The sequence below is a fragment of the Lithobates pipiens genome, unplaced genomic scaffold, assembly GCF_037356315.1.
Source record: "Lithobates pipiens isolate NorthernLeopardFrog02 unplaced genomic scaffold, aLitPip1_a1.2 Scaffold_16, whole genome shotgun sequence".
In the NCBI taxonomy this organism is placed as follows: Eukaryota; Metazoa; Chordata; class Amphibia; order Anura; family Ranidae; genus Lithobates; species Lithobates pipiens.
In genome coordinates this window covers 225,725,746-225,753,002 of record NW_027507748.1, presented here as the reverse complement: position 1 = coordinate 225,753,002, position 27,257 = coordinate 225,725,746, and the positions used below count along the sequence as shown (strand labels likewise).

Genomic DNA, 27,257 nt, shown 5'->3' with positions numbered 1-27,257 from the left:
TCAAAAAGCAAAATGAGGTTTTTCTGCAGAAGTAAATTGCGTACATAAATTAGGAGGAATATGAACTAGAAAAATATATATTTCAACTAAGATTAGGCAGTTAGAGAGATGTTGGAGCGATTGATAGGAATTGTAGTGCTGCTTTTATTTAAAATGCCATTTGTGTTAGGTTTTATATGTGTTATGAGACTTCGTTTTTTCCATCTTCCCCATTATCTTGACAATTAATATTCACATCTAGTTAGGCCCTACACAGCTTTAACTGTCACCAAAAGAATCTCTATACTGAATAGTCAAGAACCCAACTGTCCACAACCACTATGTGAATTGTTTGGTTTAGTGCTGTTATCTTATGTTTTGTTAGTTATGTGGTCAATTTTTAATTTGACCAAAAGATGGGATTGAGCGGGTAAATGGAATCGCCATTTATTTATAAACAATTTTGTCATGATTATCAAAAACATGTATTCTGATTAAGCAAGAGTATTTGTTTCAAATACACAGGATGTGTTTATAACTGTCTTGATAGTGTCCAAATGCCAGTCACACCTCCAGCTGTGAATGGGCATTTTCCCAGAGAATCTGGAAGTGACACCTAGGTGCGAAGTGGCCATCCCTTTGTGAATATAAATACAATTACAACTTGATTAGACCTTCAAAAAGACTCACAAGACTCCCCCCCCCCTTTTTAGAGTGTATAAATATAGTCAGATGCCCAGCTTTAGGCAGAATATATTTGAATGTATACCATGCACTGTACAAAGTTTGTTCTCCATGCTTGTGGATAGCTACATGCCTGTATATTAAAACACATCATTTTGAATTTGGCTTCAGCAGTCAACGTTACTGAAAGCCCTTAAGTTCTGGGTTTTCCCCTAGCAACACCACAAAACAACTTATTTACTCCTTGATTACACGGTCTGACTACTGCAACTGCCTCCTCACTGTCCTACCTTCACATAGGGTATCCTCCTTCAGTCTATAATGAATGCTGCTGTCAGGCTTATACATCCTACTAACCGATCCGTAACTGCTACCCCTCTCTGCCATTCTCTTCACTGGCTTACACTTGCCCAATGTATAAAACTTAAAATACTAACCACAGCATACAAAGCCATCCAACAACAATGCCCCCAGCTATATCACCAACCTCATCTGCAGATATTGCCCAAATCGTCCTCTCCGCTTCTCTTAAGATGTCTTGCTCTCTAGCTCCCTTGTTACCTCCTTCCATGCTTGCCTCCAGGACTTTTCCAGAACCTCTCGCACCATCTGAAAGTATGTCCAGTCAGCTCCTCCCCTCTCCGCCTTTAAGCGATCCTTGAAAACTCATTTATTCAGGGAAGCTTACCCCGACATCCACCAAAAAAGCCATACTTGAGTGTGTGTTTCACAGCCTGCAGAAGCATGCATCAAGTGACGTTACAGTCAACAGGAAAACCAACAGCTTGAAGCTCTGGAAACACTTGCAGCCAGTGAGACAGCAGCAGTGCCCCACACCGCTGGCTATCTGGATCAGGACTACAGGGCCAGGCCCCCTTTGTGACTAGCCTTTTTAACCTGTTATATTATTCACTTGTTTTAACTTACTGCACTCGGATGAGCACCACTGTTCTCCATAGTCTATATCTACAGGGTTGCTTCCTCTTTCACAGCTGGCTGCACCTCCAGAGCACTAGATAGATAGAAATTGGACGATCAAAGTCCCGGAACCAGGAGGATGAGCTGTATCTGACAGCGAGCCTTAGGGAACACGGCAATTGAAATTAAAAAACTGTTATTGCTCTGTTCCCTGCGCTGCGCTCTGATCACCTGGGCAGCTCTCTCTTCCCCTCTGTGGTCGCTGGGAGAAGGACTCTCATTCCACCCAGGCTGCCGGCGGTGCTCGCCCCTAGCTACCAGGCAGCCATATAGCTCACCAGCGCTCAAAATCCACTCGCAAAATGCGAGCAGGCGAGTGGATTTTTTGAGGGCTGTATACAGTATTTTACAAAAGTGAGTACACCCCTCACATTTTTGTAAATATTTTAATCTCTTTTCATGTGACTACACTGAAGAAATTACATTTTGCTACAATGTAATGTAGTGAGTGTACAGCTTGTATAACAGTGTAAATTTGCTGTCCACTTAAAATAACTCAACACACAGCCATTAATGTCTAAACTGCTACCAACAAAAGTGAGTACATCCCTTAGTGAAAATCTCCAAATTGGGCCCAATGTGTCAATATTTTGTGTGACCACCATTATTTTTCAGCACTGCCTTAACCTGCTTGGGCATGGAGTTCACCAGAGCTTCACAGGTTTACACTGGAGTCCTCTTCCACTCCTCCATGATGATATCACCGAGCTGGTGGATGTTAGAGACCTTGCGCTACTCCACCTTCCATTGAGGATGCCCCACAGATGCTCAATAGGGTTTAGGTCTTGAGACATGCTTGGCCAATCCATCACCTTTACCCTCAGCTTCTTTAGCAAGGCTGTGGTTGTCTTGGAGGTGTGTTTGGGGTCGTTATGTTAGAACACTGCCCTGAGTCCCAGTCTCCGAAGGGAGAGGATCATGCTCTGCTTCAGTATGTCACAGTACATGTTGGCATTCATGATTCCCTCAATGAACTGTAGCTCCCCAGTGCTGGCAGCACTCATGACACTCCCACCACATGCTTGATTGTAGGCAAGACACACTTGTCTTTGTACTCCTGACCTGGTTGCCGCCACACACGCTTGACACCATCTGAACCAAATAAGTTTATCTTGGTCTTATCAGACCACAGGATATGGTTCCAGTAAGCCATGTCCTTAGTCAGCTTGTCCTCTGCAAACGGTTTGCGGGCTTTGTGCATCATCTTTCAAAGAGATTTCTTTCTGGACAACAGCCACGCAGACCAATTTGATGACGTGTGCAACGTATGGTCTGAGCACTGACAGGCGGACCCCCTACCCCTTCAAGCTCTGCAGCAATGCTGGCAGCACTCATATGTCTATTTCCCAAAGACAACCTTTGAATATGACACTGAGCATGTGCACTCAACCTCTTTGGTCAACCATGACGAGCCTGTTCTGAGTGGAACCTGTCCTTTTAAATCAATGTATGGTCTTGGACACAATGCTGCAGCTCAGTTTCAATTTCTTGGCAATCTTCTTCTAGCCTATGACATCTTTATGTACAGTAACAATCCTTTTTTTCAGATCCTCAGAGAGTTCTTTGACATGACGTGCCACGTTGAACTTCCAGTGACCAGTATGAGAGTGGGAGCGATAACACCAAATTTACCACACCTGCTACCCATTCACACCTGAGACCTTGTAACACTAACGAGTCACATGACACAGAGGAGGGAAAATGGCTAATTGGGCCTAATTTGGACATTTTCACTTAGGGGTGTACTCACTTTTGTTGCCAGCAGTTTAGACATTAATGACTGTGTGTTGAGTTATTTTGAGGGGACAGCAAATTTACACTGTTATACAAGCTGTATACTCACTACTTTACACTGTAGCAAAGTGTTGTCACATGAAAAAATATAATAAAATATTTACAAAAATGTGAGGGGTGTACTCACTTTTGTAAGATACTGTATATATTGTAGAGTGTCTGCCTGGGGCAGGGTTAAGAGGGGGTTAATTGAAGAAGGCAGGTACTTCCCCTTCAGACCTGCTTATGGTCAGGTGTTCTGAAAGTGTCAGTGTGGAGCTGTTGAGTAGGAGAGAGAGACACAGCAGCACGCTGTGTGGAAACGTCCATTGCTGGATGGTGTACCTGCTGGGTGAGCTTAAACCACAAAAAGACTGTAGCTCTGTTGGAGCCATGAACTGTTACCTCTAAGCCAATTTTATTTTACTGGACTGCCTCTGAGCCAGCTCTTTACCCCTCTGATCCCCTACAATTGGTGGAGCGTGCATCAGGCAATTTGAGGATGTGGAGCCATGGAGGATGTGGTTAAGCAGCTGTCACTGGCTAATACACAAGCGCAGGCCCGCCATCAGGAGGCCCAGTAGGCCCTGGTACAAGCACAGGCTCGGCAGGAGCAGATCCTAGTGCAGACAGTCGCTGTACAACAGGAAACAAATCGCTTACTGAGTGAACAGATAGTGGGATTACAAAAGAAAGGTGACCCCGCTGTAAAGAGTGACCCCCGGAAGGCAGTGCAGCAGACCCTGCAAAAGATGATGGCCTTAGATAACGTGGAAGCATACCTAGCTATGTTTGAGCGGGTTGCAGCAAGGGAATGTCAGCCTGATAAAGACTGGGCAGATGTACTGGCTCCTTTCCTGACTGCAGACCCCCAACAAGCATACTGTGACTTGGCCCTGGAATCAGCATGTGATTATAAGCTCCTGAAAGCAGAAATCCTAGCAAGGCTGGGAGTGACTGTCGCTTTAAGGGCTAACCGAGTCCATGGCTGGCGATTTGACATGGCTAAGCCTGTGCGTGCGCAGCTCTACCACCTGATGCACTTGTTCCAAGATTGGCTGAAACCTGAGGAAAATACACCCACTCAGATTGTGGAAAGAGTCACACTTGATCGTTTCCGTCATGGATTACCCAGGGAGCTCCACCGATGGGTGGCTCAGTCCGAGCCTCAGTCACTGGATGAGATGGCTACAGCTGTTGAGCGCTACAGTTGTGCGGAAAAGTTCCAGGAGAGTCACAAGAGAGCTGGCCCATTTCAAAGAAGTGCGTTCCAGCACAGTGGCTGCTCGGAGGGATAATACAACTACCAAGAGCACCACAGGACCTAAGCTTCCAGGGAACCGACAGGGGGAACCCTGTGAGGTTCGCTGTTGGTCCTGCCATCAACTGGGTCATCTGGCGGCCCAGTGCCCAAGTCAGAAAGAACCAATGGAGTGTGACATGGTCGCCATTGCTCCATGTATATCTATGCATTATGTGCTGCAACCAACCTAAATCCGCATGAGTGTGTGGTGCGGGTCAATGGACAGGAGGTGGTAGCACTCCTTGACTCTAGGAGTGTCGTTACCCTGCTCCGTCCTCGGACGGGTTGCCAAGAAAGCTGGTACCAAGGGAACAGGTTGGGGTCATCTGTGTGCATGGTGATGTTAAAAACTATCCGGTGGCCTGTGTGACCCTGTGTACACCAGCAGGAACGGCTAAACTAAAAGTGGGGGTGGTCCCAGGCCTACTTCATGATTTACTAATCGGGCGAGACTGCCCCATGTTTTGGGACTTGTACGAGCAAAAGCTCAAAGGTTCGGGGGTTTCCCCCAAAAAGCAAGAGCCCACAGAGAGGGTGAATAATACTGTGTTGCAGGAGGTTGTTACTAAGGATCAGTACCAGATTGCTGAACCTGCAGAAAGTGAGCCCGGTCCCCTGGAGGTGTTTGCGGGATTGGAAGCGGAAAGTAACTCCTCTGAGCCAGACATGTCAGATCTCGGGGGCTCCAGGGAAGATTTCCTTAGTGCTCAGATGAGGGACCCCACTTTGATCCCCGCCAGGGAACAGGCCACGGTCTTAAACGGTGAACCACAGCACCCCGGGGCGGACGCGAAGTTCCCCCATTTTGCTGTGAATCATGACTTGTTGTACCGAGTAACTAAGGTCAATCAAGAAGTGTTGGAACAACTGGTGGTATCCAAATCTTTTAGGTCTAAGGTGTCGCAATTGGCTCATAGTCATGTACTTGGGGGTCACCTTGGAGTGGCTAAAACTCAGGAACGGGTTTTACAGCGTTTTTTTTGGCCCTACCTGTCAAAGAACAGCTCCAATACCCCATTTTCGCAGTCCACTGGTACCGCTTCCAATTATCTAGGTTCCCTTTGATTACATAGCCATGGACTTGGTGGGCCCCTTACCTAAGTCAGCTAGGGGACACCAATACATTTTAGTTGTCCTTGAGTATGCCACCAGGTATCCGGAAGTGGTCGCTTTTAAAAATTGCTCATCCAAGGTCATTGCACGGGAGTTGTTTCAGATGTTCATGAGAACAGGGCTCCCATCCGAGATCTTGACAGACCAAGGTACCCCGTTCATGTTAAAAGTGATGAAGGAACTCTGTAACCTGTTTAACCACTTAAGGACCACCGCATGGCAATGTACATCGGCACAATGGCACCGATAGACACAAGCATGTACATGTACGTGCTTGCCTTCCAGCGGGTGGGGGGTCCGATCGGACCCGCTCCCGCTGGCTGCGGCGGTCCGTTTCGCTTCAGGAGCGATCCGGGATGAGGGGATAGCCGTTGGTTTTTGGCCATCCCCTCTCGATCGCTCCTGGCAAATGAGAAGCTTCCCCCGCCTGTGTAGTGTAAACACAGGCAGGGAGGAAGTGATGTCATTCTCCTGGGGGCGGTCTTTTTGACCGGACTGCGAGGAGAACACATAGTAAGTGCACCAAACACTACACTGAAATGTAGGTACACATAGGCACACAAATTACCCCCCGATCACCCCCCCTCCCAGTCACAGTGTCACTGATTGCGGTGATCATTTATTTACTGATCACTGCATTTAGTGTCAGTTGTGACAGTAAAAAAAGTGTCAGGGCAATTAGTGTTAGGTCCAGGGTAGCCCCCTAATGAAGGTTTAACCCCCTGATTGGCCCTAGAGTTAACCCTTTCACCCCCTTTTGCCAGTGTCACTAAGCGATCATTTTTCTGATCGCTGCATTAGTGTCACTGGTGCCGCTAGGTAGCTAGTTATTTTTTATGTTTACTGCCAGGTTTTTATAGCGTTAGGTACCCCCATATACTACCTAATAAAGATTTTAACCCCCTGATTGCACCTAGAGTTAACCCTTTCACCAGCGATCACCTTATAAGTGTCACTGGTGATGCTGGTTAGCCAGTTAGTTATTTAGGTTCCCCGTCAGGTTTTTATATAGCGTCAGGGACCCCCATATACTACCTAATAAAGATTTTAATCCCCTGATTGCCCCTAGTTAACCCTTTCACCAGTGATCACCGTATAAGTGTTACGGGTGACTCTGGTTAGTTAGTTTGCTTTTTATAGCATCAGGGCACCCACCATTTATTACCCAATAAAGGTTTAACCCCCTGATCACCCGGCGGGTGATATCAATTAGGTTTTAGGGTCAGGGTCGTCGTCGCCCCAGGCAGCGCTAGGTTAGTGCCAGTACCGCTAACACCAACGCGCAAAGTATACACCTCCCGTAGTGGTATAGTATCTGAACAGATCAATATGTGATCTGATCTATACTAGCGTCCCCAGCAGTTTAGGGTTCCAAAAAAACGCATTGTTAGCGGGATCAGCCCAGATACCTGCTAGCACCTGCGTTTTGCCCCTCCGCCCAGCCCAATCAAGTGCAATATCGATCGATCACTGTCACTTACAAAACACTAAACACATAACTGCAGCGTTCGCAGAGTCAGGCCTGATCCCTGCGATCGCTAACAGTTTTTTTTGGTAGCGTTTTATATTTAAATCCTGAAGGTAGTGCTTGGTTTTTGGGGTCCTGTACGTGGCTAGGCTCCCAAAAAGTCCCCCACATGTGGTATCCCCGTTCTCGGGAGAAGCAGCAGAATTTATTTTGGGGTGTAATTTCACTTATACCCATAGCATGTGTGAACAATATATCATTTAGTGACAACTTTGTGCAAAAAATAAATACATTTTTTTAAATATTCCTGCAACTTGTGGCAAAATATAAAATATTTCATGGACCCAACATGCCTCTCAGTAAATAGCTTGGGGTGTCTACTTTCCAAAATGGGGTCATTTGGGGTGGTTTTGTGCTATTTTGGCATTTTATGGCCTTCAAAACTGTGATAGGTAGTGAGGAGTGAAATCAAAAATTTTCACCCTTAGAAATCCTGAAGGCAGTGATTGGTTTTCGGGGTGCCGTACGCGGCTAGACTCCCAAAAAGTCCCACATATGTGGTATCCCCGTACTCAGGAGAAGCAGCAGAATATATTTTGGGGTGCAAGTCCACATATAACTATGGCATGTGTGAGCAATATATCATTTAGTGACAACTTTTTGTAAACTTTTTTTTTCTTTTCTTTTTTTGTGTCATTATTCAATCACTTGGGACAAAAAAAAAAAATGCAATGGGCTCAACATGCCCCTCAGCAATTTCCTTGGGGTGTCTACTTTCCAAAATGGGGTCATTTGGGGGGGGGGGGGGGTTTGTACTGCCCTGCCATTTTAGCACCTCAAGAAATGAGATAGGCAGTCATAAATTAAAAGCTATGTAAATTCCAGAAAATGTACTCTAGTTTGTAGACGCTATAACTTTTGCACAAACCAATAAATATACGCTTATTGACATTTTTTTTACTAAAGACATGTGGCTGAATACATTTTGGCCTAAATGTATGACTAAAATTTAGTTTATTTGATTTTTCTTATAACAAAAAGTAGAAAATATCTTTTTTTTTTTAATTTTCAGTCTTTTTCCTTTTATATATCGTAAAAAAAAATAATAATATTGCAGAGGCAATCAAATACCATCAAAAGAAAGCTCTATTTGTGGGAAGAAAAGGACGCAAATTTTGTTTGTGTACAACATTACATGACCGCACAATTACCAGTTACAGCAGTGCAGTGCAAAATTGTAAAAAGACCTCTGGTCCTTAGGCTGACACTTGCGGACTTCAGTGTATCACCCACAAACTGATGGGTTAGTGGAGTGGTTCAACAAAACCTTAAAAGGGAATGCTAAAGAAAGCATTTGAGGAGGATGGTCGGGATTGGGATTGCTTGTTGCCTCCATTGTTGTTTGCCATAAGAGAGGTACCCCAGGCCTCCACGGGGTTCTCCCCCTTTGAGCTGGTTTATGAGAGACACCCCCGTGGACTACTGGATATAATGAAAGAGACTCGGAAACAAGGAGCTTCCCCGTATCGGAGTGTGGTAGAACACGTGTCTCAAATGCAGGACCGAATAACCAAAGTTATGCTCATAGTACGGGAACATTTGCAGGCTGCGCAAAACGCCCAGAGTCGTGTATACAACCGATCTGCCAAGATTAGAGAATTTAAACCTGGGGATCGGGTGCTGGCCTTAGTGCCTACCGCCGAGAGTAAGTTTCTCGCCAAGTGGCAAGGACCCTTTGAGATAGTTGAGAGGGTGGGCAAGGTCAACTATAAAGTCCATCAGCCCACCAAATGTAAACCCTACCAGATTTACCAGGTTAACTTGATCAAGCCATGGAAAGATAGACAGGTTTTGACAGTCAGTCTGAAAGTCCCGGAAGACCCTGATATTCGGATTAAGAAGGTAGGGATTGCAGAGGCTCTCTCCCCTTCTCAAAAACAGGAGTCCTTGGAGTTTTACAGCATACGTGTGGATTAGCTCCGCCTCCATAACTACCCAATAGGACCCCTACTCCCATAAATCTTTGCTCCATGCTGCTATCCGTGTTCCGTAACTAGCCTACTCCAACATTTGGGAGGGAACTCCTGCTGCCATGGAGCCTATCAGGAAAGGAAAATTACGGTAAGTATCTGATATAAATTTTCCATTTTCCTGACAGGCTCCATGGCAGCATACGTGTGGGAAATAACTCACCAAACACACCCGGGTGGGCTAAAAATGTCGAGCAAAGAAACCAGAATTTTATTTTTCATTGTCCACTGACAATACTTGCAAACCAAAATTAACAGAAGAAAGCGCAGCTGGCTCCACACAATAATGGGAAACAAAAGTATTAATTGAAGACCAGGAAGCCACTCTACAGATAACTTCTGGTGCGACATGTCGAACTGCTGCCCAAGAGGTCGAAATACCCCGAGTCGAATGAGCCGTCACTGCCTCAGGAGGAACCAAGCCCTTTGCCTTGTATGCCCTTTGAATCGTTTGGACCACCCAAGATGAGATTGATCTAACTGATGCTCGCATCCCTTTATTTTTGCCATGGAGAACAAAAACAAGTCTGTTCGTCTGAATGGAGCTGTAGCATCCAAATATTGCTTCAACGTGCGACCAACATCCAAAGGGTGAATCTCTTGGTTGTCTGACATTCCAAACTTCGGTAGAACAATTTCCTGATTTTCATGAAATATTGACGTAACTTTTGGATTTGACCCAAGCATAGGGATCAGAACCACTGTCCGGAAAGAAGGTTAGAAATGGTTCCATAGACCAAAAATTCCTAATTTCCGACACTCTTTTGGCTGAAGTTATCGCCACCAAAAACACAGTCTTGATAGTGAGATTTCCTAAAGACAGGGGAGCGTCCAAACTTCTTCCAAGATCAGAAAGAAAGTCCAGTACTAAAGGAAGATCCCATTTCGGAAACCTGGGCCTTTTTTGAGGCCTAAGCCTGATGGCTCCTTTAAAGAATTGTCGTATTAAGGTACGATTTGCCCACGAAACTCCTGTAAAGGCTGAAATGGCTGAAACTTGTACTCTTAAAGAACTAACTGCCAGAGACAAGTCTAACCCTGACTGAAGGAAGGACAATATATCTTGGACTGCCGGAGAATTATATGAATTTGACCTAGAAGACATGTGGACCATAAACCTGGCCCATATGCGTTCGTATACTTTATTGGTACTCTTCCGTCTGGCACTAAGAATGGTTGGAATCGCTTCTTCTGGCAACTCAGAGCTTCTAGCCTTCCCCTCTCAAGAACCACACCCTGAGGTGTAGACAGGATGGGCACAGGTGTAATAGTGTGCCCTGGGACAGTAGATCTGGCCTGAGAGGCAGGGGAACTTTATCCTGATAGCTGAGGAGCAGCAGCAGAGGAAACCATGGCCTGTTGGGCCAGAATGGTATTATCGCAATGATCTCCACCCTCTCCCCTCTGAGCCTCCAAAGGAACTGCAGGATTACAGGAACTGGAGGGAAGGTGTAGGCTCTCTGAAACTTCCAACAGTCCGTGAGAGCATCTGTCCCGAATGCCTGATGATCCCTGAACCTCGAGTAGTATTTGTGCATCTTGCGATTGTACGGCGAAGCGAACAGATCGACCTCTGGAGACACTCCCAGAGTCAGAAGCCACTCGTAGACATCCCTGTGGAGGGACCACTTGTTGTCCATTCTGACCCGTGACAGAAAATCTGCTTGAACATTCTGGACTCCTGGGATGTATACAGCAGAAATGTTGGCCACATTCTTCTGAGCCCAACTCATTATCGGTTCTACCTCTCGTAATAGAGACCCACTGTGAGTCCCCCCTTGCTTCTTTATATAGGCCACCGCGGTTGGGTTGTCCAATCTTAACATTACTGACGACCCTGCCACCAGATGGTGAAACGCTAAGAGCGCTTGAAAGGCTGCTCTCAACTCCAGGATGTTGGAGACCACACCCAGTGATGGGAACGACCACTACTTCCGAAAAGCAATGAGCGCCCCAACCTTTGTTGCTGGCATCTGAAGTTACTATTAACCAGGCAATGAGAACTATCGAATGATGGTTGCGTAGATTCTTCCCTTGAAGCCACCAGAGGAGAGACATCCTCATCGCTGGTGTAAGGAGTATGCGTTGTGTTTGACTGGACGAGTCCCACTGTTGCAGAAAACCCTTCTGGAAGGGACGAGTGTGCCACTGGGCCCACTTTACCATAGGGATGGTGGCTGTCATTGTGCCAATCACCTTTAAACATTGTAGAGCCGAAAGATGAGATGACTCTCGAGCCGCATGAATCCTGTCTCGGATCACACTGATCTTTTCCTCCGGCAGGGAGATAGTGCCTTTCAATGTGTCGAACTGAGCCCCTAGAAACACGATGACTTGAGTTGGAACCAGATGGCTCTTCTCCAGGTTCAGGAGCCAACCAAACGCCTGCAGAGTGGAGATGACTAAACTCTTGTGAGAAGAGCTACTATAGCTAGGAGTACCTTGGAGAAGACCTGAGGAGATGTTGTTAACCCGAACGGGAGACAGGTAAGCTGTAGGTGTTGCCCGCCAACTGCAAAAACGGAGAAACTGCGGAAAATCCCTTACCACTGGCACGTGGAAGTATGCGTCCTTCAAAACGATTGATATTAACCAATCTCCCAGATGCACAGACTGTTGGATCGTAAGAAGGGATTCCATCTTGAACTTTTCCTTGCGAATAAAGGAATTGAGGTGGGTCAAATCTATCACCGGCTTCCATGCGCCATTTCTTTTCTGAACCATAAACAGAGGGGAATACATGTCCTCGCCACGTTCGTCTTCCGGCACGGGTACGGTCGCGCCTTGATCCAGTAAACAACTTACGTAGGTCAATAGGACCCGTTTCTTTTCCTCTGAGCCTGGAATTGTTGTGGGAACAAACCTTAACCTCGGAGTGTTGATGAAAGTCCATTTGTGACCCGAGGAAACCATCTTGACGGTCCAATAATCTCGAATTGAGGCTACGCAAACATGCCGGTAGTGAAGAAGGCAAACCCCCACCTGACATGTTTGAGCGGGCCCAATTTCAAAAAGATTTAGTAGAATCTTGGTTACCTGCGGAACCCCCTTTTGAGGTTTTCTTAAGGGAGGATTGTCTGGACCTCAAAGATCTAGAGAACTCCAGGCCGGGTCTATAACTGCGCGCTTCTCTAGCGCGATCCGCGGTCTGCCTTCTTGGAAAAAGACGTTTTTGGTTTTTAAGACGTCTGTCTTAAGGGAGGAACCCAGACCTCCCACCCGTGGCCCGGATATGGCGCTATCTAGTTTATTACCAAATAAGGAGGTTCCCTCAAATGGAATACGACACCATGCCTGCTTAGATGTTGGATCCTCCAACCAAGGACGGATCCACAAAGCACGGCGTGCCAAGACTGCTGCCAACATAGCCCAGGACAGTAGGCGGGTGATGTCAATAGATGCCTCCCCCAGAAAGGCTGATGCCATTCTGATCTCCTGAATGGCAGAGTCTTTAGCCGTATTCACTGAGATACCTCTCAAGAACTCTTCAACATTGTCGGCACAGGTTTCAATAGCCTTTGAAACTGCGGCTAATGCCAAAGTTGGTTTACAAGCCATCCCTGAAGTCAGATAAATTCTTTTCAGATCTGAGTCAATTCTTCTCTCTAACGGATCTTTGAAAGATACCGTGTCTTCCAAAGGGAGAGTCACGTATTTGACTAAACGCATAAGTGCTGCATCTACCAGAGGAGCTGATTCAAGGTGCTTTACATCATCCTCTTTAAAGGGGTACAGTTTAAACACTTTCGATTGCATGGATCAATCTTGCTCCACTCCTCAGTAATGATTTCTCCCAATTCAGATAGGAAAGGAAAATATTGCCGTTCCTTTTTGAGTTGTTTGAAAAAATTCCTTTGTTTGGGGAGGGGGGAAGTAGTAGGTTCTTCCCATTTTAAAGCTTCTTTCACTGCCTTGACTAGAGCAGGTACTAAAGCATAATCAAATCCCACTCCTGGATCCCCTGGATCCGAATCGCTGTCAGACAAGAGAACAGAGTGGTGGCTTGGTTGAGAAGATTCCCCAGTCTCTTGTAATAGCCCTTCACCTCCTGAAGGACACAATGGGTCTGAAGGGGATTCCATAGAGTGATGAACTTCCCTCTGCTGCAAGGATTCTTTTACCACCCTTCTCACCATAGACTCCAAGCGTTGATCTGCACCATCTCTTTCATCTGCAGCTTTAGAAAAGCAATGATCACAGAGCGATTTGTCTGATGGAATGGGCATCTTACAGCCCCAACATGAATTATCTGGTCCTCTGCTTGAGTGCGAGTGACCCCTGCGTTGTTCAGATCTGGAAGACCTATGGTAACCAGATTGACGATGATTTACGGTGGTGTGATTTTGACGATCCACTGCTTCTACGAGCACTATAAGGGCTATAAGGAAATGTACAAAAGAGAGAAAAAAATACAGACCAGCTGGTATGAAATGCTAAAGAATACTCCACATATACACAGCAATCCAGCCATGTACATACCTGTTACAAGCGGGCAGGTCACTAGTGGACAGTGAGGCATCCATGACTAAAGATCGCTGACTAAAACAACAATAGACCCTCATAAGCAGCCAAACAAAACACAGGAGCATCAATACATCAGAGCAAACCATAACCTACCTTACACCAATCAGAAAATGGCCCCGGGAAGTCGCTGAATCTCCTGCAATCATTCCCAGGCTGTGACAGCTCTCACTGTGGTTTAAATATGGCGCTCATGACGTCATCAGCGACGTGCCCACGCGCATGCACGGGAACCAAGCCTCGCTTTGGATTGGGTCTGCGCATGCGCAGAACGCAGCGATGGACCCAGAAACAGGCGGAGAAAGGCTGCTGGAACGTGGAAGCATCAGCGCCTATGGGGCGGCACAGTGGTGTAGTGGTTAGCACTCTCACCTAGCAGTAAGAAGGGTCGCTGGTTCAAATCCCAACCACGACACTACCTGCCTGGAGTTTGCATGTTCTCCCTGTGCCTGCGTGGGTTTCCTCCGGGTACTCCGGTTTCCTCCCACAATCCAAAGACACGCAGGTAGGTTAATTGGCTTCTGTCCAAAATTGGCCCTAGTATATGAATGGGGACCTTGGATTGTGGGCGCATTGAGGGTAGGGACCAATGTGAGTGTGCAATGTACAGGGATGGGGTCTATTGTAGACACTCACTCAGGTTGAACTGGATGGACTGGTGTCTTTATTCAACCTTACTAACTATGAAACTATGAAACTATGAAAAGAACCAGCTGGGAACACATGAAAGAGACACAGGTAGAAAAAAACAAAAAACACATAAACACTGTTGCCATGAAAAAGGAAACTTTACAGCTCACCACTCCACCAACAATCATCTGGCCGAGAATGTTCAAGCACACACCACCGATCCACCTGGCAGATAATGGCCACCTTACATAACAGGTAATAAGCCGTGCGCACTTATCTCTGGACAAAACCGAGCCTTCAGCGCTACTCCGCCATACACTCCATACCCATGCTTAACAGACAGGGCCTATTGGAGGAACATAGCTTGATAGTCGGCCGACTTGATCGTAGTGAAGATATCTTCATGTAGGAAACACCTGTCCTATGGAGGAGGACAAAAAAAGGAACATGGATAGCAGCATGGAGCAAAGATTTATGGGGAGTAGGGGTCCTATTGGGTAGTTATGGAGGCAGGGCTAACCCACACGTATGCTGCCATGGAGCCTGTCAGGAAAACATTTTTTTAACTTTCTGCTATAAAACACCAAATAAAAAAATTTAAAAAAAATTTAATTTCTTCATCAATTTAGGCCAATATGTAATTCTGCAAGATATTTTTGGTAAAAACAAAAATGGATTTGGTTTGCGCAAATGTTATAGCGTCTACAAACTATAGGACGGATCTATGGCATTTTTATTTTTACTAGTAATGGCAGCGATCAGCGATTTTTAGTGGGACTGCAACATTGCGTTGGACAAATTGGACACTAAGTGACACTTTTTTGGGGACCAGTGACACCAGTACTGTGATCAGTGCTAAAATAAATACACTACCACTGTATAAATGACACTGGTAGATAAAGGGTTAACATCAAGGGCAATCAAAGGGTTAACTGTGCTCCTAGGGAATGCTTATTAAGGGCTCATACACACTGAAGCTCAAAAGGAGCTCAAAGAAGCGGCTTCTGCAGGCTTTTGAGCTCTTTTTGTTTCTGCCTAAAAACTCCCATCCATGTTAGCCAATGTGTCCATGCACACTAGGGCTTTTTCAGGCATATGCTCCTACAGGCAGAACCCCTGTTTTTGAGAGAAGCTAGTGCCCCAAAGGGCTCAGGGCTCCAGCTTTTTTTGTTGATACAGTGGTTAAGAAAATACTCTATATATATCTAGGAGGGTTCATGAAAAAAAAAACGTTATGCTCAAAAAGCTCGGAAGAGCTCAATAAAAATGCTATAAAGAGCACCAAAAAAAGAACAAGCTTCTTCAAGCATTTATAGGCAGAAATAAAAGATCAAACACCTGTAAAAGCATTTTTTTTTGAGCTGCAGTGTGAATGAGCCGTAACGGTGTGGGGGATGGACTGACTGGAGGAAGAGAGAAATCTGTGTTCCTGATTAGCATGAAGACAAGATCTCTCTCTTCTGCTCTCACAGAACGGCAGTATGCCTTGTTTATATAGGCAGACAGCTGTTCTGCCTCTCCATCGAATGATCAGTGGGTCCTGGCAGCCATCATGCGCCCGACGAGGCAGAAACAACGTACAGGTATGTTGTTTCGTGCAGTCAGCCTGCCCTGCCGCAGTAAATGTGCGGTGGGTGGCCCCCGGAAGCAGTTAAAGTGATACTAAAGTCTTTTCTTTTTGGTAAAAATAACAAACGTGTTATACTTACCTGCCCTGTGTGTTTTGCACAGAGCAGCCCAGATCCTCTTCTTCTCTGGTTCCTCTTCGGTGCTTCTGGCCCAACCCTCTTGTTAAGTGCTCCCACAGCAAGCAGCTTGATATGGGGGCACCCGAGCCACTGCTCTGTGTGTCCATTCAGACACGGAGCTGTGGCCCGCCTCTACCCCCTTTCTCTTCTCATTGGCTCAATGACTTTGGTAGACAGCAGTGGCAGCCAATGAGGAGGGGAGTCCCAGAAAGCAGAGTCTCTTGTGCAACATCGCTGCATCTAAATGGACCTTAGGTAAGTATTAGGGGGCTGCTTCTGCACACAAGGTTTTTTAACTTAACGTGGAGTTCCAGCCTCAAAAAAAAGGAAAAAAGTCAGTACCTACAAATAATGTAGCTGCTGACTTTTAATATAAAGACACTTACCTATCCAGGGATCCCGCAATGTTGGCCCCTCCATCAGCTCAGGTGCAGGCATTGCAACTAAGGGAAACTGGCAATGAAGCCTTCACTGCTGTTTTTTTCCACTGTGCATGCACAACCAAAACTAATATGCATAATAAATACCAAAGAATATTATAATCACCCTAAAAACACACACATGAAAAAGCTGGAACCATTAGCAAGTCACCTCAAAACTCTAAAACAAAAAAATGGTGCGCAAATTCAAGGAGCCAAGCAGCAAAAAAAGGCAAAAATGCAGTAATATGTGATAATGTTGTGAAACAATGATAAAGTGTATTAATAAAAGAAGCTATGCAGCAAAAATAGACAAATAAGCATTAATGACTATCCCCAATTTCAAAAAAGCAAAAACCAAGTAATAGTCGATATGTGATAATATATGAAACCGTGATAAAGTACTCAGATGAAAAACAGATATTCATCTGATTTCACATTAAAAATAATATATTAAAGTTAAGTGTATAAATAATAATAATAATAAAGTGCATGTGCATCAAAAAGTGATGAGATCTTAAGATCAAGTGCTCAAAAAACTGTTCTTGAAAGTTGTGAACACAATTGTTCCCACCATCCAGGTGTCCACCCAGGCTGTGCACTCAGGGCAGACATCAGACATTTTGGGGCCCTTTACACAGCTTTAGGCCTGGGCCCCGACCCCAAAATTCTCCAGGGCCCGCCCACTGGTCGTCCCACTGAATCGGCCCACTGACCATCCGGATGGTGCTCAGCGTGGGTGGGGATGCATGCGTTGTGGAGACTGGAGGGATGGATGGTGCTCGGCCTGGGTGGGGATTAGAGTTGAATAAATTAATGAAATACTTGTATAGCGCACAATGCGAACTGAATCGCCTCTAGGCACTGTGGCGAGCTTTTGTCATCAGCTAAAAGAGGAAGGTCTAAGTCTACGTTTTTTCCTAAAAGCCAGGTGATTTTCTTCCAGACGGATGTCGATTGGTAGAGCATTCCATAGCCGGGGCCCTTGGATAGCGAATCTCCGATCCCCCTTGGATTTATACCGGGCTTTGGGCACGAGGAGGAGGTTTTGTTGGTTTGGTGTATAATGATGTATTTTCTCCATTAGGTATTGCGGAGCTTCTCTATGCACGCATTTATGGGTGAGGCAAAGGGTTTTGAACGTGATCCGATTTTTTTACAGTTAGCCAATGTAAGCCACCTCATCCCTTTAAACCTGAACACCTATGAATTACACAGGTTCTGTGGCTGATTAAGGTGGTAATTAAACTCACTTGGTACTTTATCTGCACTAAATTAGTCTCAGAACCTGTGTAATTCATAGGTGTTCGGGTTCGTGTGTGGTGGAGACTGGAGGGATGGATGGTGCGCGGCCTGGGTGGGGATGCGTGTGTTGTGGAGACTGGAGGGATGGATGGTGCTTGGCCTGGGTGGGGATGCATGCGTTGTGGAGACTGGAGGGATGGATGGTGCTTGGCATGGGTGGGGATGCATGCGTTGTGGAGACTGGAGGGATGGATGGTGCTTGGCGTGGGTGGGGATGCATGCGTTGTGGAGACTGGAGGGATGGATGGTGCTTGGCGTGGGTGGGGATGTGTGCGTTGTGGAGACTGGAGGGATGGATGGTGCTTGGCGTGGGTGGGGATGTGTGCGTTGTGTAGACTGGAGGGATGGATGGTGCTTGGCGTGGGTGGGGATGCATGCATTTTGGAGACTGGAGGGATGGATGGTGTTCAGCGTGGGTGGGGATGCATGCATTTTGGAGACTGGAGGGATGGATGGTGTTCAGCGTGGGTGGGGATGCGTGCATTGTGGAGACTGGAGGGATGGATGGTGCTTGGTGTGGGTGGGGATGCATGCGTTGTGGACACTGAAGGGAGGAATGGTGCTTGGCGTGGGTAGGGATGCGCACATTGTGGAAACGGGGGGGAAGGAGTAGATGCTGGGTGCAGATTAAGATGATTGAGTTGCATTGTGAAAATGGATGAGGATGACTGTGGCTGGGGATGAGAGTTACATAGTGCAGAGGCGGGCAGCGGGTTCTCCAAAATGTAATTCATTTGCACCCAGAGTGCAAAAATCCATTTTCACAATGCAAATCAATTATAGGCAGTTAGTCAGCCTAAAGCCCCATACACACTATCAGATTATCTGCTGATTTTTTTCCTTCAGGTTTACCAAAACCATGTAGTAGAAGGGCCTGCCTAATTGCATATACATTGAAACTCCTAAGGTTTGACCTCATATTATGTGGTTTTGGTAAATCTGAAGGAAAAACTCAGCAGAAAAACTGATAGTGTGTATGGGGCCTTTGGCCCCTTTCACACTGCGGGCTTTTTTCAGACGCTACAGTGCTAAAAATAGCGCCTGTATAGTGCCTGAAAAAAGCGTTTGTTCACTCCAGTATGAAAGCCCGAGGGTTTTCATACTGGAACGATGCGCTGGCAGGGCGTCATAAAAAGTCCTGCCAGCAGCTTCTTTGGAGCGGTGAAGGAGTGGTGAACTCACCGCTCTCCTCACCGCTGCTCCCCATTGAAATCAATGGGGCAGCCCTGTGATACCGCTGGCAAAAGGCCGCTCTGGCTGCTTTTTGCGGGAGGATTTAGCCCTGCTAGTGGGGGGTTAAAACTGTCCCACCAGCAGCTGAATAGTGTCGCTAAAACTACGGTAAAGCGGTGCTAAAAATAGCGCTGCCTTATCGCTGATGACAGTGGCAGCACAGTGTGAAAGGGGTCTTAGGGTGTCCCATCCAAGAAGAAGGAGATAAACCGCACATGGGGGCACAGTCAGCAGGACACAATAAATTGAATTGCGACTTACCCTCCATGCTGCACTCTCCGATCTGTTGTTGGTGACTGTGCACTGTCGATGAGCTTGCTACTCCCCCTGGCCCTGTCTTGCCCAATCACAGTCCAGCAAATCCTTAGGCTCTGCCTCTGAAGGGATGGATAAGCAGAGAACATTAGCCGCGGTGAGTTGAATCTCTGCATGCTTTCTTTCCTCCCCCTCCTCTCTCCAATAGCCAACCAATAAGTGGGGGGGCATGTTTACTCTTTTCTTTTTCTGCTGCCATCCGGGGGGGGGATTTGCAGGCGAACATTAGTAAGTGATCTCTCCATGTTATATCTCATCCTCTTCCTCCACTGCCAGCTGACAAGCGGGGGGGGGAGGGGGTTGCTTGTGCTGACGACCTCTACATGTTTCCACCTCAGCTCTATTTTGTGAACTCTTTTTTCTATGCTTGTATCACCAGCAGCAGGCTGATTGTCGGGGGGGCGACGGTCAGGCCCCTGGAGACATGCGGGACCCTTACAGGTTTAATGCCTGTACCCCCCTGATGGTGGCCCTGTGTGCACTAGCAGGCACTTTGGCATACAAATCCCTAGTTCCTGTTCCATTCTGCTCTCCTTTCGAAATCCACAGAGGGTCTGACAAGGCTTTAATATATGGATTCTTTATGGACAATCACATTCTACTCTCCTTATAGCATAAACCCAGGGATGTGGTCTATGGCTTAGTAAGTCAGGGATAAATATCTGCTATGCTGTATTAGATCTCCTCCTCTCCTCCATTCACAGGCCATACAAGACAAATAAGAACTCCATAGTGAGGTGATTTCACAGAAGAAATAGTTTTATTAAAACATAATACCTTACATGTAGGTTAAAAGAAAGCAGTAGCACTACAATCCCTACTAAGTGAGGTCACCGCTTCCTCCAAAAGGTAGGACAGAAGTCCAGCTGAGGCTCGGTTCACACTGCATCGATGCGGCAACCCTGCCAATCCACTGTGAGTTCCCGCATCGCACGTCTCCCAGCGGCAGTTCACACTGCCCTATGCAAAAACTGCTGGGAGTGTCAATTAAAAGTTAACGACTCCCCCTCTTGTTAAAAAAAAAAAAAGTTAATGACACCCTCAAATCAGTTTGCACATCGCAGTGCGAACTGCAAATTTCAACATGAATCGGATCACATGAGTGTGATCACCCATGCATTCCGATTCTGGGGTCCTGTGAGAGTTTGGTCCTAATGCGATGCAAATTCAGCCATACAATCTGTATGGCTGAAATCGCATGTGCTTTGCACTGCAGTGTGACTCACATGCGATGTCAGACATCGCACCAGTGGAAACCGGCCCTGAAGAACAAAAAAAAATACTGTGTATATGTATATATATATATATATATATATATATATATATATATATACACACACACACACACACACACACACATACACACACACACAGTATCTCACAAAAGTGAGTACACCCCTCACATTTTTGTAAATATTTTGTTATATCTTTTCATGTGACAACACTGAAGAAATGACACTTTGCTACAATGTAAAGCAGTGAGTGTACAGCTTGTATGACAGTGTAAATTTGCTGTCCCCTCAAAATAACTCAACACTCGCTCATTAGCGTCTAAACTGCTGGCAACAAAAGTGAGTACACCCCAAGTGAAAATGTCCAAATTGGGCCTAATTAGCTATTTTCCCTTCCTGGTGTCACGTGGCTCATTAGTGTTAAAAGGTCTCAGGTGTGAATGGGGAGCAGGTGTGTTAAATGTGGTGTTCTCGCTCACTCTCTCACACTGGTCACTGGAACTTCGACATGGCTCCTCATGTCAAAGAACGCATACAGAGAATGAGAGACTCCTCAGCACTGTGTCCGGGGCTCAGGCAGCCTGATCCCTGGACACAGGAGTCAAAACCCGTACTGTCCGGATGAATCCCGGACGGGTGGCAACCCTAGGCGCTTTGGAAGTGCTGCCTATTCATTTCAATGGGCACGGCGGTTTGGGAGCCCTGTATACAGCTCCAAAGATGCTGCTTGCAGGACTTTTCCCAACGTCCCGCAAGCACTCCGCCCCAGTGTGAAAAGTCACACTGCAATGAATGGGGAGGCGGTTTTCAGGCGCTTTTAGAGGCTATTGCTTGCACTAAAATGCCCGAAAACCGCCTCTGCGTGAAAGGGGTCTTCGGCAAGCGTGGTAACACCTGCAACTCAGGCGCCTATTTTGTGTAAACAGGGCCGTTCCACCATAAATTCAGTAAGATTGCTCATTTCTTTCTTTGTAGTCAAAGCATAACAAAGCACACAGTCCCAGTGAAAAAAAAAAACGGAACGGTAACGATTTAAACCACATCTACTTTTCCCTAGAACCGCCTTTCCCACCGGACTGAACAGACCTGCGTTCTGTCAGAATAGCAAACCCGCCTTCTCTGGAGAACATCACATGACGTGGTGATGTCACCCAAGAGGCCGGTCACATGACCTCAGTGTCTTCTCCGGCCTTCTTGTGCACGCTGTAGAATGGAAGAGTCTTTGGTGTCCGCGGACGGGAAGAATTCTCGGGCTGTGCTGTGTCAGCGGTGCGGCTGCCGGGTCTTGGCGGAGGGAATGGCCACCCTGGCGAAGAGAGAGGTCAGGGGCCACTACGACTGTTCATGTACAACGCGTGCTTTCAGGGAGGAGTTTGCCTTGTGTTATCGGCTCTTCACTGACTGAACAGGGAGCTGCACAGTCCTCCTGACCAGCCGGGGGCAGTAGCAGTATGTAGGCTGCTCGTTGTATAGGCATCATGTAACGTTGCCCGTAGAGAGTGCAGAGGTGGTGTGTGGAAAGAGCCAGTATAGGTCCACCATTCCCAGGGCAAGCTGTCTAGACTTGGAGTTTATCTAGCACTTGATGTGATTTATCTAGTGAAAGGCCTGCCGTGGGGTTGGAAGACCTCCATAAATTCTCAGTCCATAGCAGGGCTTTAACCACTTCAGCCCCGGAAGGATTTACCCACTTCCTGACCAGGCCATTTGTTGTGATACAGCACTGCGTCACTTTAACTGACAATTGCACGGTCGTGCGATGATGTTGTACCCAAACAAAATTGATGTCCTTTTTTTTCCCCCTACGATTAGAGCTTTATTTTGGTGGTATTTGATCACCTCTGTGGTTTCCAGTTGTTGCACCATTAACAAAAAAAATTTGAAAAAAATAACGCATTTTTTACTTTCTGCTATAAAACATTAAAAAAAATTAAAAACAAATTTATTAACCAGTTTAGGCCGATATGAATTCTGCTACGTTTTTGGTATAAAAAAATAATAATCGCAATAAACGTGTATTGATTGGGTTGCGTAAAAGTTATGCCTACAAAAAAAAGGGATAGATTTTATGGTATTCTAAAAAAATATGCAGTTATTGTACTAACGGCATCGCATGTCACCTGCCAGTGCTTCACACTGACCTCTGTGTACAGGTGTCAATCTGTACGGCTTAATTTGCATCACACAGACATTGCATGTGATCTGCACAGCAGTGCGAATCACATGTGATGTCTGACATTGCAGTAGTAGAAACTGGTCCTAATCGCCAATTTGAATGTAGCCTTAGCCACTTTCATACCGGGCCAATTCTGGCATTCCTCTCCTACATGTAAAAATCATCCTTTTTATTTTTTGCTAGAAAATTACTCAGAACCCCTAAATATATATATATATATATATATATATATATATATATATATATATATATATATATATATATTTTAGCAGAGACACCCTGGGGCAGTGGCCATCAACCCTGTCCTCAGGGCCCACTAACAGGCCAGATTTGCAAGATAACTGAAATACATGACAGGTGATATAATTTGCTGCTCAGCGATTGCAGTATTCTACTCTGCATCTCTCCAAGGTAATACATAAAACCTGGCCTGATAGCGAGCCCTGAGGACAGGGTTGATGACCACTGCCCTAGGGAATAAAATGGCAGTTGTTAATTTTGTTTATATCACATGGTATTTACGCAGCAATTTTTCAAACGCGCACCCTTGTGGAAGGGCTCCAAACTTCAGTACTTAAAAGTCTCCATAGGCTGCGCTTTAAATTTGTGAAAACACAGTGTAGCGCTAGAAAACCATGAAAGAGACAGCATACTCCGAAGCATTAAAAATAAGGAGAGACGGAAAATAATAGTATATACTGTCAAAATGATGTAAATACATACGTGACTATGAACTAGTGTAAACGTGAATGCATCACCATAGTGAGCTCATTTTAAAACCAGTGTCCATAGATGTAAAGGACTCGGGATCCACTCATGAAGTGGCACTTGTAAAAATGGAAACATGTGACTGGTCTTTGAAACGCCAGGGGTAGTGTGCCCTCCACCAAAGAAATGGGATATGTACGCTTATCAGACTGAATGGGCTCGCATGCCAGCAGCAGTGAGTCAATCACGCTTGTGTTGGCCACAACCTGGGAATCCATGTTGCACAGGACTTGGAAGGAACTGGAACACAATGGTACAGGTCAAAACAAGGGATTTATTATAAAAACATTGATCCATCAATCCCTCATTTTCTCCTGCACAATATGGAGCCCTTCTATTTTTCAGCATTTTTATGCTGGTCCTGGTGAGAGCATTTTGTTATCCATCATCCACCATTCACGATTGGATTAATCTCCAACTGAGTTTCAGTGCCTTCCAAGTCCTGTGCAACGTTGACTTTGTTTTAGTGTTAGCAGCTTTGTACATGATTGGTTTAGCGCAGTACAGCAATTTCCCAAGTGTTTTTTTTCACATTGCGCTTTAAATTTGTTTACAGGTTACCAGTTTAGAGTTAGAGGAGCCTAAGGGCCGGTTCACACAGGGGGCGATGCGAGGCGACACGACTTGCCTCGCCGCGACCTGACAAGTCGCCCCCGTTCTGTACAATGGAACCGTTCTGAGAGGAGCGACTCGAGTCGCTCCGACTCAGAAAAAAGGTTCCTGTACTACTTTTGGGCAACCTCGGGGCGACTTGCATTGACTTCTATACAGAAGTCATTTGCAAGTCGCCGCTGAGGTCGCGGCGAGGCAAGTCGGTGTCGCCTCGCATCGCCCCCTGTGTGAACCGGCCCTAATGCTTTAATTATTGCTCTTGTTCACATTCACAGTGATACCTCACCTATATGGTTTGAACGCTGTTTACATATGCGGGTGCAACCTACATATGCATTTGCTTCTGTGTGCAATCACAAGGGGATGGGGGCACTTTAGATTTTATTTTATTTAAAATTTTTATTTTTACACTTTTTCCTTTCAATTTATTTTTTTGGTCACTTTTATTCCTATTACAAGGAATGTAAACTTCCCTTGTAATAGGAATAGGGCATGAAAGCTCTTAGGCTCTTAGACAATCTTAGGCTTTCCAGCAAAAAAAAAAAACCCAGTGGTGTTTACATCTGCCGGCGGTGGATGTGACGACGCTTCCAGCCTCCGGAGGTCATTGAAATGGCCAGGGAACATCTAGTCCACAGCCAGTTCCATGGTAAATCGCTGCTGCCATCGGCTGAGTCATTCTCTGAAAGCCAGGAGAAGCACCCATGGAGGGGCTGGGGTGTACCCTCCCACCGCCTGCAAAAGCAATCAAGTGGCTAAACAGCCGCTATGATGGCCTTTACTTTGCAGGGAATCGCCTCCTGAAAAAAAAAATCTGAATGATGCCTGAAGCTGCAAGCGTCATTTAGATATTTTTGCTCCAAGTCCAGTACCTCATATGATGGCCTACGGGCGGGAAGTGGTTAAAGTTTTTATAAATGATCAATATGTAAAACAGCCCATTCAGATTGAAATAGAAATGAAAGGCAAAACATTTGAGTAGATATAAAAAAAAAAATTATAAATACCTCCCCCCCCCCCCCCCTAAGTGATCACATGCCTTCTGTTCTCAGCTGCATAAGGGCTGGGGGGGGGGGAAGAGAAACAGAAGCATGCTGATCCTCCCAGTGAATGGCTGTGCAGAGGGGGGGGGGGTGTCAGGACAAGTCTGATCATTGGAGCAGAGCCCACAAAGTTCCCGGCACAGCTATAAAACTGACCACGGCATGCTCTTGTGTTTAGTGTGGTCAGTTTCTAATAGGAAAGCATAGGGACTGGCAGGAACACCAGGGGATTTCACTGAAAGAAAGCAGTACAAATAGAACAGGATACTTTTTGATACAAGTACATGGTACAACAGACACGTATCAGGAATATGAAATGTTGGGGTAACAAACACTTTTAAGAGTAAGTTCAAAATTTTCATGAATAAGTAAACCATGTACTAAAGTCCAATTAACTTGGCCATCCCACTGCACACAGTGGGCGTGATGTCCTGGGTTGCCAGTGTAGCAGCAGTCTATACACTGCAATGAGCCTCCTTCACATGGGGTGTAAGAATATGCAGGCCCATGCGAGGGCCATGTTTGCCCACACAGGGCAGTGCAGGTGTTCTATACATCCTCATGCAGGAAGTCCCATTGATTTCAGTTAGGACACCTGTGCAGCCGCTGGTCCCAGTTTGCCATCCGTGTGAGTGCACAGCCCCAAAAGCACGTTATGTGCGTTCCCTGCACCATACCTCTTGTGTTGCAGCGAAAACAGGGCACACAGAAAACGGTTTTCTGTGTGCCCTGGGGGTGCCTGGTGTTCTTCCAGTGTGGAAAAACGCCAGTTATTACGCTATGTTAAAGGGCTTTAAGTTATTACAATTGCAAGTTTTTAGGATGTCTCAGATCCCTTCTTCAATGGGATAAAGTCTAAGGAAGGGATGTAAGGCACCCCAAAAGCTTGCATCTTTAAAGCTGAAATTTGGCCAGAAAAAAATTCCTATAGCTTTAGTTAGCTAACTTACCTTTAATGAAGGATGTCCCATGTCATGCAGACAACCGGATCCTGTAGAAACCATTTGAGCAGGGATGCCCCTTCCTCCTCCTGCCTCTGAAATTCTGGTGCTTCAGGGGCTTCTTATTTGCTTGTTTTTTTAATATGGTGTGCGCAATACGTATTTGTTGTTCCTTTGGTCATACACAAGCCAAGTTTTTGTAACCCTGCTCTCTTTTTTTTTTTTTTTCTCATCTATATAGTTGCTTCTACCTCTAATGAAGAAGAAATCCTCCTTGGCTGGAGATTCCAGTCCTGATTGTGAGCTGCTTGTTGAGCACTGGCTGGTACATGACATGTTCACTTTTGAGAATGTGGGATTCACCAAAGACGTGGGAAGTGTAAAGTTCTTGGTATGTGCGGACTGTGAAGTGGGACCTATCGGTTGGCACAGTCTTGAGGAGAAGAGCAACTTTTATGTAGCACTTGAACGTGTTCGACATGAGTGAGAGACAACCATTGCCCAAAAGGAACTGCCAGGATAAAAACTGAAATTTATAGCGTATAATATCTGATGAATTACAGAGGAACTGCTATAGATCAGTGCCATGTTTGTTTTAAAATACTGTTTACAAAGTCCAAAGTGTCTTTTCAAAGTAATATGTTACATGGTTGTGTTAGTGTTTTGATTACTGTATTCGAAGGATAAAGAGGAGCCTCTTCAACCTGCAATTTTTTTTTGATTTTTGGAAATGGTTTAATATTACAAGATTTGACATGTTTTGATGTGTGTGTGTGTGTGTTTTGAAAGACCACTGTAAACCTAGTAGTACTGACCCATACATATCCTATCCACCCGCAACACTTCTGCTTAATTTACTCCAATGGCTAGTAAACACTATCAGTTTATTTTTTTCAACCCAGTGGGCTGAACGAATAAAAACCTGAGGAGCTTGGGAAATGCTTACTGTATTAACTATCCCATGTTAGAACAGCGATCTCCCCACT

General features: G+C 45.8%; 1 protein-coding gene across 1 annotated transcript; it reads left to right on the top strand.

Annotated features, from left to right (window-relative positions):
- Positions 1 to 21,872: 21,872 nt before the first annotated feature.
- On the top strand, positions 21,873 to 26,981 carry RABIF (RAB interacting factor). Its single transcript, XM_077481152.1, has 2 exons — positions 21,873 to 22,052; positions 26,513 to 26,981. The coding sequence occupies exons 1-2, from the start codon at positions 21,942 to 21,944 to the stop codon at positions 26,756 to 26,758; spliced, it is 357 nt and encodes a 118-aa protein (XP_077337278.1). The 5' UTR covers positions 21,873 to 21,941; the 3' UTR covers positions 26,759 to 26,981.
- Positions 26,982 to 27,257: the final 276 nt, after the last annotated feature.